This window comes from Hermetia illucens, chromosome 3 (assembly GCF_905115235.1).
Source record: "Hermetia illucens chromosome 3, iHerIll2.2.curated.20191125, whole genome shotgun sequence".
In the NCBI taxonomy this organism is placed as follows: domain Eukaryota; kingdom Metazoa; phylum Arthropoda; class Insecta; order Diptera; family Stratiomyidae; genus Hermetia; species Hermetia illucens.
The window spans coordinates 77,465,965-77,483,947 of record NC_051851.1 but is presented as its reverse complement, the minus strand read 5'-3'; the positions used below and the strand labels follow the sequence as shown (position 1 = coordinate 77,483,947).

Below are 17,983 nucleotides of genomic sequence, written 5' to 3'. Positions count from 1 at the left end.
ATAGCACTTGGACACCCGCGTGAGGTTCATTTTTTAGCTACTTAACTATAAAGAAGATTTAGTTACGTAATTCTCATTGAGCTTTGTACGAATAACATTTTTAAAACTTTCTTATGATCCTGGACTACACATGAAACTATTTAACTTAACCTTTAGACCAAGACGCATTAACGCTTAAAATAATTTTCATCTAAAAATTGTTTCTCACAACCGTATAAGCATATGATCCACGCTTTTTTAGCACCGCGAGTGTACACACATGAATTAGATACAACTATCTGCACGCGTGAAAAAAATGCCATTCAACTCCATTAAATCGACAGATTTCAATCCAAGGAAAGGGAAAGGCTTTAAAAAGTCCGTTATAATGTCAGAAGCTCAAATTCGTTATAAAGATTTTTCAGGCCTGACGGCATCACGGAAAGAAGATTTGAAGTGTAATTTGTATCTGAGATCCAGGATTATTCATTAAATGGATTTTTCCAATTAACGTTCCCATTATAGTGATTCAGTGTGAATTTTAATCAGAACGTTTTATTTTGCTGGCATTCCAATCCCACCCGAAATGGTGCTCATTATGAAAAGTGTGTTTTTTGCCCTGCTAGGATTCACCAACCTCCATTTAGGACTGGCATTTCCTGATGGAGCGCCAGCCGATACTTGTGTAAAAAAACGTGCCAATCAACCTAATCATGGAGCGGCAAGGTCACAGCCTCCCGAAACGTTCCCTTATCAAGTGGTTGCCAGTTCGGATTCCTATCGGCCGGGTCAGCAAATTCACGGTAATTTTTGAATGACGTTATTAGAATAAAAGAATAGACGGATGTTGTAATTTTCGCGAGAAAAAGAAATCAATTATGACTGATTTCCGGCGTTGGCTAAAATTCCATACTCTCGAGCTTTAGAGGACCACCTTGACCGATTTTACGATGAAACTGCAGAAAACCTGATTTACGAGCATAATAGCTGCGCTTATGTTCAAGATGGAGATTAAATGAAAGATACGCTAAATATAGTGTAGTTGAATGAAAAATGTAGTGCTAACATTCTTCAAATTTTCCCGTGGTATCGCTTCCTCACATCTACAAGTACTCTTCCTGCTTTTAATTTCTAGTTCAAATCAGTGCCACCAGTACCAAGGATCCATTCCGCGGATTCTTCCTCCAAGCTCGCGATGTAGAAACAAACGAATGGATAGGCGAATGGGACGAGAGCCCTAATACCAAGACCATCCCCGAGTGTTCATCCATTACACACGCCGACCCCAAGGATAAGATAGGAGCTACTTTTGTATGGAAAGCACCCCAGGACAAGGCGGGCCATGTTTACTTTACGTAAGTTCAAGTGTACTGTTGTAAAGTTTATGTTCATGTAGCTTTGTTTCGTAGTTTGTTTTTACTTTTTATGAATGTGTAGCCAAGTACCATTGAATACATCAATGGACCTGCATAATACCCAGGAATTCGTATAACACTACTTCTCTTATTCAGTGAATACGTTGAATGTGCATGGAAAGATAGTCAGCATAGATACTCCATTTACTGAGTATGAACTCTAGTTATATCTTCAATCTCAAACGGTCGTATGATGTTATTGCATAATATTGGACTAGAAAAAGTTGACCGACATTCGCTCTGCGGTCAATTGCGTGCTAAGAAGCAATGAATGACGGTAAATATACCTAAGGAGCCACAAAAGCTGTGCGGTGCAATGGCTGCAAAGATACGAGTACTCATGCGATGTGCGTAAAAGTTTAAATATAGAAGATTAGATGAAAAGATATATCTCTTCTCAAATATTTTTCCATCCGCTTGCATGTGCGATAAAATATTCCATGTAGGAAAACTACACTAAATTCCATATAAACATGATTCACATAGTGAAAATTTCGACAATCAACTATATATATGTATAATATATATCTTGTCGGTAAAATTGATAGTAAATGTTTCTTTATATTTAAATATAATCAAAACACACACACTATCTGCCCCTGAAAGAAAAATCAATGGTTGGGGTACTCGCCTTCGAGAAGATTTCGTCAGGCGTCAAAGAAAAACTTTTGAGGTGCTACCACTCTGCAGTACTGCGACTAGCAAGGTCGTAGCCAACTGATGGATCATACCCAATTCATGATATTATGTGACGAAACTTTTAATGTTTTTTATATTGGAATTCCGAGTGAAAGGTGAAAGCAAATTAAAAGTGAGAACACTTTTAGAAGAAGTTTTCTCTACTTGGCAGGTTAGGGCCCCTAACCAATTCAATATCAGAACACACTACCATAATAGCATAGCTCAGCAATCGATACTGAGTTCCACCGCATCATCTAATATGCAGACAAAACAAGCCTATGTCACAAACTAGTTGCGAGACAGAGAATTTTACCAAAAATTACCTCTTCAAAGTATCACAAATTCTACTTAAAATAACTGTAATAGGCCAGGGTGCACATGTAATCAAAATATCACGCTTAGTTTTATCAAACACGAGAGCAAAAGTATATCTCACTTTTGAATTTGAGAGTGCTTATGGTTGTGGTAAATCTCTAGGTGCCACACAGTTACCATTCATCCCTTAATGGCACGCCAACCAGGTCTATGCGTCATCGATCGCGATTCGCTGAAATACGCCTCAGCTCCCCGAAGTACTATCCGAGACGCTTGTATTCGTCCAAAACTCACGAAACGCATTCTTGCCAAGGACACCAGCCCTTTCCTTCCTGCCATAGAACAGAATCGACTACATTGCACTAATAAGAAGACGTCTCTTGGTATGAGCCAACTTGAGATCAAGACTCCAACAACAGCCTTCGAAAAAGCTCAGTTCGAGTCGAGCGTTAACCGTTGGGTCTGGCTCTATAAGCAGTTCGCCAACCGGTATGGAAAGCAAGGTCGGGATACTCTTTTTGGTCAAGATAGCTACTTCCATTTATTCCAGAGCTAGGCTGAAACCATGAGCAGTTATCCATCCGTCCCGTCGCATCAACACACTAAGTCTGCTTCGCCCCTGTTCAACAATGTTTCCGCCAACAAGGACCACAACATGAGCTACATAACCGACCAAGCGCAACTCTTCTAGCATGTACAGTCTTAGGAGACTATCAACTAAATCTTCCAGAGGTCCAGCCCTAAGCTGCCCCGATTTGACTCCATCCTCCTCTGGCCCCTAGCGCCTCACAGAGCAGGAAGCTGTCAGATAATCCCTCAATATCCGAAACAGATATTTTAGTACATGGAGCGGAATTGGAGGCATTTCTGGCATCAAGTGTTAGGAGGAGCACTACCCATGGGGATCGGCGTCTGTGTGCCTCAGCGCGATTAACCACTTCCACGACCTCAATAATAGCATCCAAAGTGGATCTCTCTGCTCTAAAATCGAACTTGAACGATAAGTCCCCGGTTGCACGTAACGATTAACGAATTTACTCCTTCTCTCTCTTCTGCTCTTCCAGCATTTTCCCGGCCGTATAAAGCATACATATCGTTGAACATCCCGAGCTGTAAGTAGGGCCGATAGTGGGACACCAGTTTATACACTAGTGCCGAGATAACATCAGCACCCCTGTGCGGAGTGGCCAGATCTCCCATCAGGCGCGACCCCAGCTGGCGGATTGGGGCATACCTATTGATGTGTAAATATGTGTTCATGCACTTTTCTTTTCTGACTGTGCATGGGCTAGTGTTTGCTCATCTCTGGTGCGCGGACCAAAATGGCTATGGGAAGGATACCCAGAACATAAAACCACCATGGAAGACGAGAGAAGGAGTAAACTTACGGTGCAGGGGCTCGGAACCCCAGTACCGGCGGCTTTTGGGAGTGAGCAAGCGGGGTCCCGACCGTCGATATCCCCCGACCGCAGTGCCTCGGTGGTGGACAACTTGGCCACCTTGGCATATAATATTACAAGTGATTTGGATCTGGAGAAGGAAGTGTTCAAGCGAAGTACGACTCTACCGAGAACACCAGTAGTAAGAACAAACAAGGATGAACTGAAGACGGATCGTTGGACGACAAAAACCGTGACAACACCCACCACATATGTTCAAAATGCGCGACAGCAGTAGGTGCCCCAGGAACAAGAAAAGGATCCTTTCAAAAGAAGCTCATCAACTTTGAGATCTCCACCAATGCTAAAGACGATGAAGGTTAAAGCACAGGCAAGATCAACAACCGCCAAAAGTGAAGCAGCGTATAAAAGGAGTAACCCTGTCGGAGCTTATAGGGAGCGGAGTCCCGATCCGGAGGAATTACCCTTTATCCAGCTTGGGGCAAAAATAGTTGAGCTGTCCGAGTTTATCAAGGACAAGCACAACGTGCACCAAGCCATAAAGAATATGGTGAGGGCTATTAGAGTCCTCTATAACAGATCGCAGATGGAGGAAAATAACACCAAGGATACGCCAAACCCCGCTGTGCCAACAGTGTCGCAAGCAACCCAAATGACGCCTAACCGTACTACCATCGAATCCCAGCGAAATAAGCGAGTACGTGAAAAAGAGGCGGATCCTTTAAATAATCAGCAGGCGCCTAAGAGAAAAAAAGGCGGACAGGACATCCTGAAAACCAACACCAACAGCGCAGAAGGAGGAAAGCATACAGCGAATGTAGAAAAGTCGACCAGCGTTGCGAAGCCCAAGACGAACGAAAACGATGGATGGACTAAAGTTACCAGCAAAAAAGCGAAAGGAAAAGCAAAAGTGCGAACCCGTCCAGATGCGATTGTTATCTCCAGTAAGGGCAATCTGTCCTACGCGGAGATACTCAGAAAGGTCAAAGCGGATCCCGACCTAATAGATCTGAGCGGAAATGTGAATCGAATCCGAAAAACCCAGAGAGGGGATCTCATGTTCGAGCTGAAAAGATCCAGCGTGGGCAAGGCTGATGACTTTCGCACTCGGGTGAAGGACTCACTTGGGGAGAATGCCGCAGTGCGTGCCCAAAAACATGAGATCTACATACAATGTAAAGATCTCGATGAAATAACATCAAAGGCAGAAATTTGTGCTGCTCTGAAGGAGCAATTCAAGTTGCAAGACCTTGCCGAGGAGTCTGTTGTGAGTTTTCGAAAAGCCTATGGCGGTACTCAAACGGCCACAATACGAGTACCAGGGGAGACAGCGCAGAAGTTGTTGGCAACCGGAAAAGTTCGGATTGGATGGGTTGTCTGCCTGTTAAGGGAACAGACTTCACTAAAGAGGTGCTTTAAATGCCTCATGTTTGGGCACTTCGCCAAGGTATGCACCAGCAACATTGATCGATCCGATCGTTGCAGAAGGTGTGGGGAGAAGGGCCATATTGCCAGGGAGTGCAATAGGGTCCCCAAATGCCTATTATGCGAGGTGAAAGAGGGACAGGATACCCAGCATATTGCCGGAAGTAGTAAATGTCCGGAATTTAGGAAGGCGCTCACTGCAATAAGAAAATGAGGTTTATTCAAATAAACCTGAATCATTGCAGGGTCGCTCAGGATTTACTTGAGCAGACCACGTTCGAATCTGAGATGGAAATCGCCATCATAAGTGAGCCGTATAGAAACCGTCACGGTGGCGTATGGGTCACAGATTCGACTGGTAGACCGGCGATATGGGCTTGTGGTCGACAGGCCATACAATGTACTGCAAGTCAGGCAGCCAGTGGCTTTGTGTGGGCGAAAATAAGTGGTGTATATGTATACAGCTGCTACGCCCCACCAAGTTTAACACTGCCTGAATTCGAGCAAATGCTTGATAATCTTGCTCTCGACGCAAGGGGACGAAGTCCAAAGGTGATTGCTGGTGATTTCAATGCTTGGGCTCTAGAGTGGGGTAGCAGAGAATCGAATGCTAGGGGGCGCAGTTTAATAGAAGCTTTCACGCAGATGGATATGGTTTTGGCTAACGTAGGTGCTGTAAACACCTTCCAGAAAGGGGGGTCAGGCTCGGTTGTAGACCTGACCTTTGTCAGCCCTTCGCTAGCGCGTGGTATGTCCTGGTGCGTCAGCGAACGCTACACCCACAGCGATCACCAGGCAATCTTCTTTGAGACATGTGTCGAGCCTCAGGGCAAAGAGCTATCATGCCCGAAGCCGAAAAAAATTTCAGGCTGGTCTGCAAAATCTTTGGATGAGCAGACCTTCATAGAAGTGTGGTTAGATCAACCTGATAAAGCAGGTACCTCGACGGAAAGAGCCGTCCATCTGGCCCAATGCATCGCCTAAGCATGTGACGCGTCCATGCCTAGGTGGTGCTCATTCCCCAGTAGAAGACCAAACTACTGGTGGAATGATGAACTGACCGGTCTTCGATCAGCCTACCACCGAGCCAGAAGAGCAGCTCAGAGGGCGGTAGGTAGAGTCGAACAAGGGCAGAAAGAGTGCGCCTATAAGGCAGCCCGCAAAACCCTCAAGCTCGCCATCCAGCGAAGCAAGAGAAAATGCTTTAAGGAGCTCTGCTCAGAAGCGGACGTAAACCCGTGGGGAAGAGCTTATGGAATCGTGATGGGACGCTTCAGAGGCCGTTCCTCTCTGCAGATCACGTGTCCCACCCTCTTGCTGAAAATCATCCAAGGGTTATTCCCCCAGCAAGAGGAGAGCACCGACACATTCCAACCACCTCTGAATGTGACGGCAATCCCGCCAGTCACCAGAGACGAGCTGCTGGAGATCTGTGGTGGAATAGGAGACAATAAAGCGCCGGGCCTGGACGGAGTACCGAATAAGGCCCTTAAGCTTGCCGTGAAATCCAGGCCGGACGTATTCGCTGAGTTGTTCGAAGCGTGCATGTCCGAGGGAATATTTCCAGCGGCAAGGAAGCGACAGAAGTTGGTACTTCTGCCTAAGCCTGGTAAACCTCCAGGTGAACCATCGTCATACCGACCCATATGTCTTTTGGACACGGTGGGGAAAATGTTAGAGCGGGTAATCTATAATAGATTACTCTCGGTTGTTGAGAGCCAAGGCGGCCTTTCAGATCGGCAGTATGGGTTCCGAAAAGCCAGATCAACCATTGATGCCATCAAATTGGTTACTGGCTTGGCCGAAGATGCAATTCATGGGAAGGGTAGTACCAGCAAATATTGCGTGGTAGTAACCCTGGATGTGAAAAATGCATTCAATTCGGCTAATTGGAATCTAATACGGAAATCTTTAGCGAAGGTTGGTATTCCCGCCTATCTCGCTGCTATCGTCGATAGTTACTTAACTGAAAGGAGGCTCTGGTATGACACCGATGACGGGCCCCAGGAGTATGTTGTTTCCGCGGGTGTCCCGCAGGGCTCCGTATTGGGCTCACTACTGTGGAACATCATGTACAACGATGAACTTAATCTTCCCCTTCCGGAGAAAGTCACAGTGGTGGGTTACGCTGACGACATAGCATTGGTTGTTGTCGCAAAGCATCTCGAAGATGCTGAGTTATACTCAAGCGAGGCAATCAGTGCTGTCAAATGCTGGTTAGAGAGCTCTGGTCTGACGCTTGCGGAGGAAAAAACAGAAGCGGTCCTCATTACGAAGCGCCGGAAGAGAAATTACGCCTGTGTTAGAATCGGGAATCATATTATCACATCCACATCACATCAAATACTTGGGGGTGATGATAGACAGGAAGCTCAGCTTTAAGCAACACGTACAGTATGTTTGTGATAAATCATCCACTGCTAGTATGGCCCTGGCGAGGATGATGCCGAACGTGGAAGGGCCACGGCATACCTCTAGGTTGCTTATAGCCAGGGTGGTGACCTCAATCATGCTTTATGCGACCCCAGTTTGGAGCGAGGCGTTGCGGATACCAGTTAGTACTAGCAAACTGAATGCAGTCTACAGGAGGACAGCTCTGAGGGTATGCTCTGCCTTCAGGACTGTCTCAGATGATGCAGCATTCGTCATCTCTGGAATGATGCTGATTGACATCTTGGCAGATGAGATGGCGAATATATACCATGCGAAGTCAATCTCTCCCTTATTGCAGACGAAGAACGCTGAAAGGGAGAGATCCATAAATAGATGGCAAGAGCGGTGGGAACGCTCGGGAAAGGGTCGGCGGACTCACAGGCTCATTCCTGCCATCAAGGAGTGGTTAGAGAGACGACACGGTGAGATTAACTATAATCTCACCCTGTTTCGCACGGGACATGGAGGATATCTCCAATACCTTCACAGGCTTAAATTGGAGACCTCACCCGGCTGTCCAAATTGTGATGGAGTCCCAGAGGATCCAGAGCATGTATTCTTCCACTGTCCGAGATTTGTGGAAGAAAGGAGGAATCTAGAGGAAACTCTAGAGGAGACTCTAGAGGAGGTGCTGGTACCAGAAAATCTGGTGCCGAAAATGCTAGCACATCAAGAGAATTGGGATGCGGTCAACTCCATGATGGAAAGGAGAAAAGCGCGGTCACGTGCGCCGCGTGTGGAAGAAAGGTGACAAAGCTAGAGTGAGCTGACTCCGCCCCGTGATGTAATACCTTATGGTGGTTCCGCGGGGCAGGGAGGGAGTCGGGGGTGATTTGGTTTTAGTGTCCAGACCAGTGTCTTTTAAAGATTTCCACCTGCTCAAAAAAAAAAAAACAAAGATAACATCAGCACCTGGCGCCATCCGCACTGCTGTGATAAACCCACACGGATTGTTTAGGGGATATTTCCCGTACAATGCGATTCATCTAGTCGTATTTCAGGGTTTCCGCAGAGTGGCGATTTTCCGAATGACAAGTTTATAACCGAATCCCCATAGATCTCGATTTTCCTCTTCGACTAAGTCCGGCCAGTAGCCAGCTTTGCTTTTATTTATCGCGATGCGGAATCTCTTTTTACCTAATCTGTGGTCTGCCATTGTGGTTTAAAGCGTTAAAAAGCTGTGCTGCAAGCGGTCGTTCGTCCTCCAGTGTGAACCTTCCGATGGTCACACTCACAGCCGACAAATAGCGTCAAACACTTCGAACGCGATCTATTGGTAGGCGTTTGCCGAATCTTCCAAAACTCGCATCCATCCACCAACGTGATCAGTGATTCCGACGCAAGGGCGTGGGCAGCGGTACTCGACAAGTCGAGATGCCATGAAGCAGTATCCTTGTTCCCGTGCTGTTTGCGAATTAGCACTAGATCAGATTTTTCTTCCACAACGAATTGCACTAGCAGCTTGTGAGCCTGGCCGCATCTATGGCATAGTGTCCTTCTGTCAGATCCTTACCAAGTTGTAGACGTATGCCCATAGTCTAAAGATCTGAAACGCTTAGCGGGGACTATACACATTTGTCCACTATATAACACCTATCCATTTCTGATTTTCTATCGGTAAATAGTTTCTTTTTTTTGGAACCAAGAAGGTGATATCTATCCCAGCATTGGTTACCTCTGGACATTCACACTTGATACTTTCTTCTTTCCGGCGTAAAAAAAAATCTTTCCGGCGAAACAGTCAAGATTTCGCTTCACGGGCTCTAGACTAGAAGCTAGAACCTTCTCTCCTAGTAGCCCCTTGGTCGCCTTACACAACGTACTCTCGTATCTTCAACTTAATGCAACGAGGACTCCGCCGCCGTTGTTTTTCCGTGTGGGAGACAGCTCTGCTCTACAATCTTCGGGCTTAATCTTATACCGGATCTCACTGAGCATTCCGTCCATTTAATAAATAGAGCCAATGGTCTTGTCCTTCTTCATTTCCTCATCTTTAGTCTTGACGATCTACCATTCGTAACCGCAGTTTTCATCCTTCCCTACCATTTCACTAATTTTTACAATTTTTAAGATACGATAAAACGAACGCAGGTACTTTGTGACCCGTACTATTCTTTCAACTCCTTGCCAGTCTGTCTGTTCTCCTTTTTCTTTAGCGTTAGCGCGAATTATAATACATAACCATACCATCGAAGACGCCTCTCTCGCCATTTTTCCACGATCGGTGCAGTCCCATATCCACCGCGAAAATCCTCATTTCGGATATGATCAGGGTATACCACGCCATTATTCCAACGTAACATCTTCGCCTCTGTTATCGCAAGACACCGTTTATTGTCTTTTTTATTCGGCCAACACTCAGGACCATAGCGTGCGGCAGAACGGACGACATTGCGGTAAATTTTAGATTTAAGACGTTCTTTGATACGTCGATTAAAAAGCACACCACTTGTGGAACACCCCGACATCCACTGCTACTGGCCATGATAATACCTGTTTCATTGGGATCGGTCGTCGAAAATTCAGTTTTTTTTCAGATTCAATCTGATATCGTGTTACATGAGGCGATCATAACTTTTATGGGCAAGTTGCTCGAGCTCGCTTTTGCTATTTAACAAGTATCATCTACATAAAGCAGTGTATAGGACTTTGGACGTTGGATGCCCCGTGTGACAATGCCCATAACAAGAAGAAAGAGGAGTGATGAGAGGACGCCTCCTTGATCAACGCCGACAGAAATACAAAGCGCTTTTGATACACCCGCCACACTTCGAAATTTACTTTCTAATCATGCTAGAGCAATTTAACCCAGCGCACGAACTTTTCTGGTACTAGGTGTTGCCGGCCTACCAGATGAGTTCTTCAAACGCTTTCTCCAGATCCAGAAATGCAAGGTAAAGAGGGCGATGCTTGGCATGGTGTATTGCGTCAGTAGTTCCGCAGTTCTTGACAAACCCGGCTTGATTCACGGTTATTGCAACGATTTCGTGAATATGGAAAAATCTTCATGGTATAGGACAGTAACCGGATCGGATAGTAATTTGAATATTCAGCTGAATTACCTTTCTTTTTCCATATTGGAATCATCGTACTTTCTTGATAATCAGCTGATGTTCTACCTTCTTCAATAACCCTGTCTGTCATGCATGCATTGTAACCATAGAAAGAACAAAGAACAAACTTGTCAAAAGCTATCAAACTGGAAAATGTGAGCAAAATTAGGACAGTACTTTCATATAAAATCTGAGTTTCAGAAAGCATCCAATCCCGATATCTGACCAAATAAATTTAATAACAGTATATTGGTATATTCCAGAAAATTTTGGAATAGACCACAATTCGGGAACTACTAACTAAGCTGCGGTTGGAGGAAGCTTTTTTTTGCGTGCAAGCTTGGGTTACCTCGCCGTTCGTGCTCATGTATTCTTATTCCCCTACAAAGAAATCTGCTGACGACATGCCCTCCACTTCAGTGAAAAACTCGCTCGGTCAACTAGAAAGGAAGGTGTAGAAGCTCTTATAATGAAAGAAACAGGACACCCGACTACGGCTTTGTTGGCAGCACTGTTGACTAATTCTTCCTGGAAACGAAAAAAAGGCACGACAAATGGAAACTTCACTCGAAAGAAGAGAAAAGGAAATCTAAATTTTGCCTGTCAGAACCTTCGCTTCCGCCTCCAACAAGGAAAACAGCACGCAACTGCTCTAATATCGGAATGTGGAATGTGGGAAGAACCACACTAGATGCAGTAGACTAGACACACCCGAGAAGTTTCAGACAGATCAGTGTAACGTCATTTTCGCTGAAATATTTGGAAAGCCTGGTTAAGCGTTAAACTCGCGAGATGGCGCTAAGGTCGGAACTACTAAGTGAAAACTAAGTCTATTCTTCATTCCTTGGTTTCACAGATAGAGGACCCAAATCTGGAAAGGGGGCAATGGGAATGTTCTCGCATATTGAAGGACTTTTGACTGTGCGCTCCATGTAGCAATGTGGATACTGTATTTTCCAATAATGTCATTAGCCCAATGTTCACTTATGCATCGGTGGTGTTGTGGCGTAAGGTCCAACCTTCAGTTGTTTCACTTACTGCAGACAACTGTATGCCTGGGTATTACCAGTGCCATGAGCATGACATCCGGTGCAGCTCTAAATGTATTATTGCATTTGTAGCAATTGAATATATAGAGTATCCCAAAATTATAGGAAGATTTGAATTTGCCACCATTTGTGCAGTAAAGGGCTGAAAACGGCACAAAGAATAATTTGACAGGTGACGTTAAGGGTTAGAAAAAATACACGATAGAACAACGTGTCTTTATTGAATATTATCTTTATTGAATATTATCTCAAAAATAATGAAAGTTCAGCGGTCACGGCTTGAAAATTTCATATAAAATATAATCGGAGTGATCTTGTAATTTCATCAAATGTAGAGACATTAATTAAAAAATTCAGTGAGACTGGATCAGTTGACGGCCAGTGTCAATAAAAAACAAGTCGTTCAAATACCAAACGAAGACAGTTGTTGAATGGATTATTAAATTCATATTCAATTACCTTTTTTGTTTGGGATATGAGGAATCCTAAGTCCACATCTACTTTATGTTGCATCAGACCAAATGAAGAGCAACTTACTCTCACCTTTTTTGGGGCATGGACCCTCATTCTGACATAGCGCCTAAATATTCAAAAAAAAAAGAAAAAGACAGAAGAAACCCTGCTCCCAAGGCATGGGTGAGTCAGCGTCTGATGAGTCGCCTCTGCCCTGGATAGAACCATTAGTCGTCATTCCAAAAGTCCAAAACGGCTAAACCGATCCGAACGAAATTTGGTGGACATGTGGGAACTATGAAACTGCACGCATACAGTGAGTGACATAAATTTACATGCTGTTTAAAGGGGGCTCACCCATATATGTAAAGGGAGGATGTAAACATTTTTTCATCCAATATATATGTGAAAATGAAAGGTCTCAATTAGTACTTTCCGAATTTGATATTAGTTTTGAGGTGAATTGTGAAGTGCGCGAGTAAGGAGTAAGGAATCAAAATGTATACACTTAAAGTAAGACAGGACTCATTTTCGGAAACTACCCAGCCAAAAAATCCAAAAAAAACTCAGGAAGGTGCACTCAGATGAAATCTAGCCCCCAAAATACGTGCTATTCCGATATCTGCTCAAATAAACTTACTAATAGTATATTACCAACTTTTCGAAATTGAGATTCACATTCATCATAGGACTACCGCACCAGCATACAGGATTATATTTCGTATATACGTGCCAAACTTCATGAAAATCAGGCCATTAACGCCAAAGTTATAGCAGTTCAAACTTCACAATTTCGCGCAAATTTACTGCCCATGCAAATAAGATGCTGACGTCATAATTAACGAGAATAATTGACATTCGCGTGGAATATTAAAGTTCGCATTTATGAAGAATCTACTTCTCCTCTCTTTTCCCCCTAGATTGGTCTAAACATCGAAGTCGATGGTAGGCGACCAAACAACGGTGGCTTGGTATGCTGGATGGGGATTTGAAAGCCTCGAGATTGCATCCAGATCAGGCATTTGATATAACCAAATGACGAAACCAATCTGAACGAGCCGGCCACGCTTCTGAACGGGATAAAGGCTGCAGAAGAAGAAGAAGATGTACTCCAATTGCATCGGCTAGCACCACATCCAGTAACGGAAAATCTGCGATACATATACGAATCTAAGATATTTCGTTAGATGAGGAAGTCTCTCGTCCTCACATCATACGCACGAGTTTTTATATGAAATGCCACTTGCCAAGAAGCCTAAATACAGGTTATTTGATACCATGGGAACTGGTATGATCCTCTGAGAGCATACACCCCAGGAGATTTCCTGAAGGATATGTTTCCAGGCGTATTATTTGCAGTTCTGCTCTCTAGGTTTCATGGTGGTTGTGATTACAGCGTGCGTGCGCGCGTGCAGAGCTCGAATTCGCTTCACCCATGAAAGTCATGCTTTACAATTCAACGGTCATATCACTTTGATTGCAACAGATGTATTAGATAGGCCTTGTACCCACTGATATGAATACAGATCCTGCATCCTAGTAGCATTGCGGTTCTCATGCGGGGATCTGATTGTGCTCCCCAATCAACCTGTGTGAAGAATTCCGCAGGATTATGCATACATAACACTTTTTCGCGTTAAACAGCCTCCGTACCCTAAAGTATATTTGGAATGTCAGTATTATATTAAAGTGAAAGTCTGACTTATTGAATGTATGGACATTAAAACGGAGTTTGAATAACAGTAAACGACTTAAATTGATGATTTAAATGATCCCACCCGGAAAGTCTATAAGGGCAATATCTATGGTAGAAAAAGAAGACGAGCAGAACCTGCCTAAGATGAGGCGATGGCGTAGGTCAGGACGCCAGACAGCTTTTAGGGATATCGAATTGGTGGACCTCGGCGCAAAACCGGGATGTCTGGAGTTCCTTATTAAGGCAGGCCTAGACCGGTTGTTGCGCCGTTGATGATGATGATGATTTAAATTCTAGCAACGTTCGAATGAAGCGGTCAGGAACCCAATTCACTTAATAAAACTACAAAACCTATCGTACCTAATGTGTATCCTTGGCCCCCACCTTAATCTTTGACACATCTGGGCAAATTTGTCTAATTCCCAGCTCCGGCTTTATCTCGTCGACAAAATGCTAACCTACCAAATAGACTCGACCTTCACTCCAGCATTTTCTAGCTTGTCGCATGTGATAATACCTCCCAAAACTTCTGCACACGATTTCACATCGGTCAAATCATTAAAAAAAACTCCGAAGCAGAGTAAAGCGGTTTTTTCAGGAAACAAACTTCAGCACGACCAACGTTTACCAAAATTGTTATTTTGTTACGGCATATAAAAGCCAGAATTTCACTGATTATTATTTGACCTCTCCACATGTACATATCAGTCGTATATCGCCATCATTGATGTCATGAGATGAAAGTATTAAAGCTAAAATTAAAAGTTCATGAATCTACATTTCTGCTACATATCATCATACGAGTAACCACATATGTTGGTCGAAAATGAGACTTATTTTTTGTGATAATTACGACACTCTGAAGTACTTGCCACACGCCTATCTGCAGCAGTCAGCGAACCCCTTTAACCACATTATCTGCTCCACAGTCTCGGATAGACAGACATTAGTGCTCGTAAAGCGCGCAATTAGTGCCTAAATATAGTGAAAGGCATGTCACAGAGATAGTTCCCATAATTTACTTGCAATAGGCTTCGTAAGAGATTTTTAACGTTGAATAGGTTTCTAGGAAATTGCACTTCTATTTGAAAACCCGGTTAATTGCACAAAAGGTGGAAGGTAGTGAAACACTTCAATGTTGAAAAAGGATACGATTAGGACCAATATCACCTTTTTGAAGGGTCCTTATGGATCAACCCATTCACCTACCTCAAGTATAATTTCTTTGCTCTCGGTATAAAGTCCATCAACTGCTACCCACCGGCAGCATACCCACCAACCTGCTCATATCAAAATGGATTGAATCAAGATAAATCTCGAGTACCCGCATCTGACTACACGCAATAGATGTTATGTCATAAGATTAGACATTTTTTACAACTCAAAGCTTGGGAAGACCAACGGATTAACCTTTACCAGTTGATCCATTAAAGGCTGCCGGTTGCGATTTCAGCCTAGTGAAAGCCGAGGCACTGGAGACCCCATTGCGTAGGCTCACTCTATCCAATAATAAATATTCGCAAACAGCTTACAAATGAATTCAGGTTGCAACTGATGCAATTCGTGCCATTTTTCATGTTTACCCAACGTGCGAATAAAATGTCCGGTTTGTGTGAGAATGATTGATTAAATTTGACTAAGCCTGAGATTTATTTGTGCAGATGGAATGGAATTTACAAACGTTGAGTGGCACATCAAAATATGGAAATGTTTGCAGTAACTAAATCATTTATTAGTTTGGAAATTTAATATATACAAACAAAACATGGAACAGGAACTTTAGATTTTTTGATCTTGATCACGAGCTTATTCCTTTTTCAGTGGAGCTGTTGTTAAAGACTACGGAACATTTTGGGCCAACGTGCAAGCCTTGGTAGCTGCCCCGAGTTATGAACCCCAACAGCAGCAATACCATCGTCCGCAACATCAACAACACTATCAACAGAAATAATATTTAAATTAAAATAATGTTTAACAAATGTCGGTGCTACTTTAAGGTGATGAAATTGTGGACTTGAAGATATTCTTAATAAAAATAGAGTGTGTATGTCTGAATGTTGTTCTGCTTTCTTTGCCAAAAATTCGACATTTCAGAAGTAAGGAAAGAAAAAGGAGCCACGGCTGGATTTCTTACCCCTTGCATGCCTAGAAAAGGATGGGGTTTACACCAGACTTGCTTGCAATATCTATTATAGATCCCAATATATCAAACCAAATACAGACGGCAGAATTGTAGGTAGCCTAAGCGCCGAAGACTTCAAAATTCCGTAAATTAATAAAATGAAGAGTAATAAGTAATTGACCAGCTTGCTTACATGAAAGGCTAAGGGAAGAGAGTTCAGTGAGACTTTCGAATAGACCGACGCCACCTTTGCATTCTTTTACTGAACTCCTCCTTTATGCATTCCCATCGTACGGATCTATGCGTTCGCCTTTTTTCAGGAAGTTTAACCTTTCGTAACCTAATTTAAGCGCCTGCATAATATCAATAGCATAGCTCCGTGATTGTGATATGTCTTACCATTTTACTATTAGGTAATGTTTTTATTTAGGTTCGCATACACCGATATTTCGAAGATAATTTGTTCCCTTGTACGTATAACAACTTACGATGCAATTTTCCCAATTCATACATAGTTAAGTTTTGTATTCTTCTTCCTAATATATTGTCAAATTCGAAGATATGTTTTTTTTTTCTGTACATGGAAGTGGAATATCTTTGAAAGACACGTTCACTCCAGCTCCACCGCACCGGGGAATCATACCCACTAAAAACCACCTCCCATCTATCCAGGCTCAATCCCGTGAAACCACTATTACGCAAGGTGGATTCGCTTTTAAGCACTCGTCCTTCTGATCCTTTTCGGGTCTTCCCTTCTTTCCTCCTTGAGCACCCCCTCCTGCATTCTTACGATTGCGAAGGAAACCTTAAGTCAGCTCTCCTTCGACCTCAGAATCTCCGCAACAAAATTTGTCAAATTTGCCCAACGTATGGTTCAGATTCCTTCTCTCAAATGGGAACCGTGGCAGTCAAACATCACACGCTCTGGATTCACCGGTATGCCACTACATCTAGGACAATTCGATACACCATCCAACCCAAAGCGATGCAGATACTGCCTGTAGTAAGCACCGCGTCCCGTGAGGAACCGAGTAAAGTGGTAGTTGGTCTCCCCATCTTCCCCTCAAGCCACATCCTAATCTTGGAAATGAGCGTATACATCCACTGACCCTTCGTAGACTCATCCCATCTATGTTGCCAGAGATCATTTGAGTCTGACCTTGCGAATTTCTGCATTTTTTATGCCCCTACATACGTTCTGCCTGGTAATTAAGACTTGCCTTTACGATTCGCTAGGAATATTTATTAAACTTGTAAAAACCGATATTTCGGGAACCACTTGCTCTCTTCATCAGTTCTAACAAGACTGAATGCTAGGCACCAACAGAGACTGCTAATATAGTGGAGGCGATGCTTTCAACGAACAATGGCACGCAGTTCAGGGGATGCTTCCTAAAAGTGATAGTGTGATCTGAATTCCAAGGTAATGATGGGTCCACCACTTCCCGCCAGTTTAGGAAACTACGACCGCCCAAGTTAAACATCGACCGCTTGTATGATCCAGCTATTGCTCGACAGTGAGAAAGTTATTTTGCTGATCAGACGGCAGATACGCTAAATAACTCGCCTGAGAATATCGATCATTTTCTCATGGAACGTGCGCTCCCTGTACAGAGATGAAGCTGATAAGTAGCTAGCCGATACCCTGTGCCAATATAGGGGTGATGTAACAGCGTTACAGGAGATGCCTTCGACAGGGACCGGTTTCCTAGAGAAGAGTCACTACATCATATATTATAGTGGCCATCCAGTAAACCATGTGCTCGGAGTAGGTTTCTTAGTCAGCCAAAAAATTAAACCTACTGTTATCGGCTTTGAAAACATAAGCGAACGGCTATGCACTCTGCGCTTGCGAGGCAAGTTTAGAAATATAAACCTCATTAACGTTCACGACCCTATAGAGGAGACTGCAGAGTCAAAGAAGGATACCTTCTACGAGGCAGTAGAACGAACCCTCGAAGC

General features: G+C 43.6%; 1 protein-coding gene across 2 annotated transcripts; it reads left to right on the top strand.

Annotated features, from left to right (window-relative positions):
- The first annotated feature begins 357 nt into the window (after positions 1-357).
- Positions 358-15,939, top strand: LOC119651928 (putative defense protein 3). Of its 2 annotated transcripts, XM_038055763.1 has the most exons (4): positions 358-437; positions 505-782; positions 1,115-1,334; positions 15,721-15,939. In XM_038055763.1, the coding sequence occupies exons 2-4, from the start codon at positions 566-568 to the stop codon at positions 15,848-15,850; spliced, it is 567 nt and encodes a 188-aa protein (XP_037911691.1). In that variant the 5' UTR covers positions 358-437; positions 505-565; the 3' UTR covers positions 15,851-15,939. The 2 variants fall into 2 exon arrangements, with proteins under 2 accessions (XP_037911691.1, XP_037911690.1); XM_038055762.1 differs by having other exon boundaries at positions 384-782.
- Positions 15,940-17,983: the final 2,044 nt, after the last annotated feature.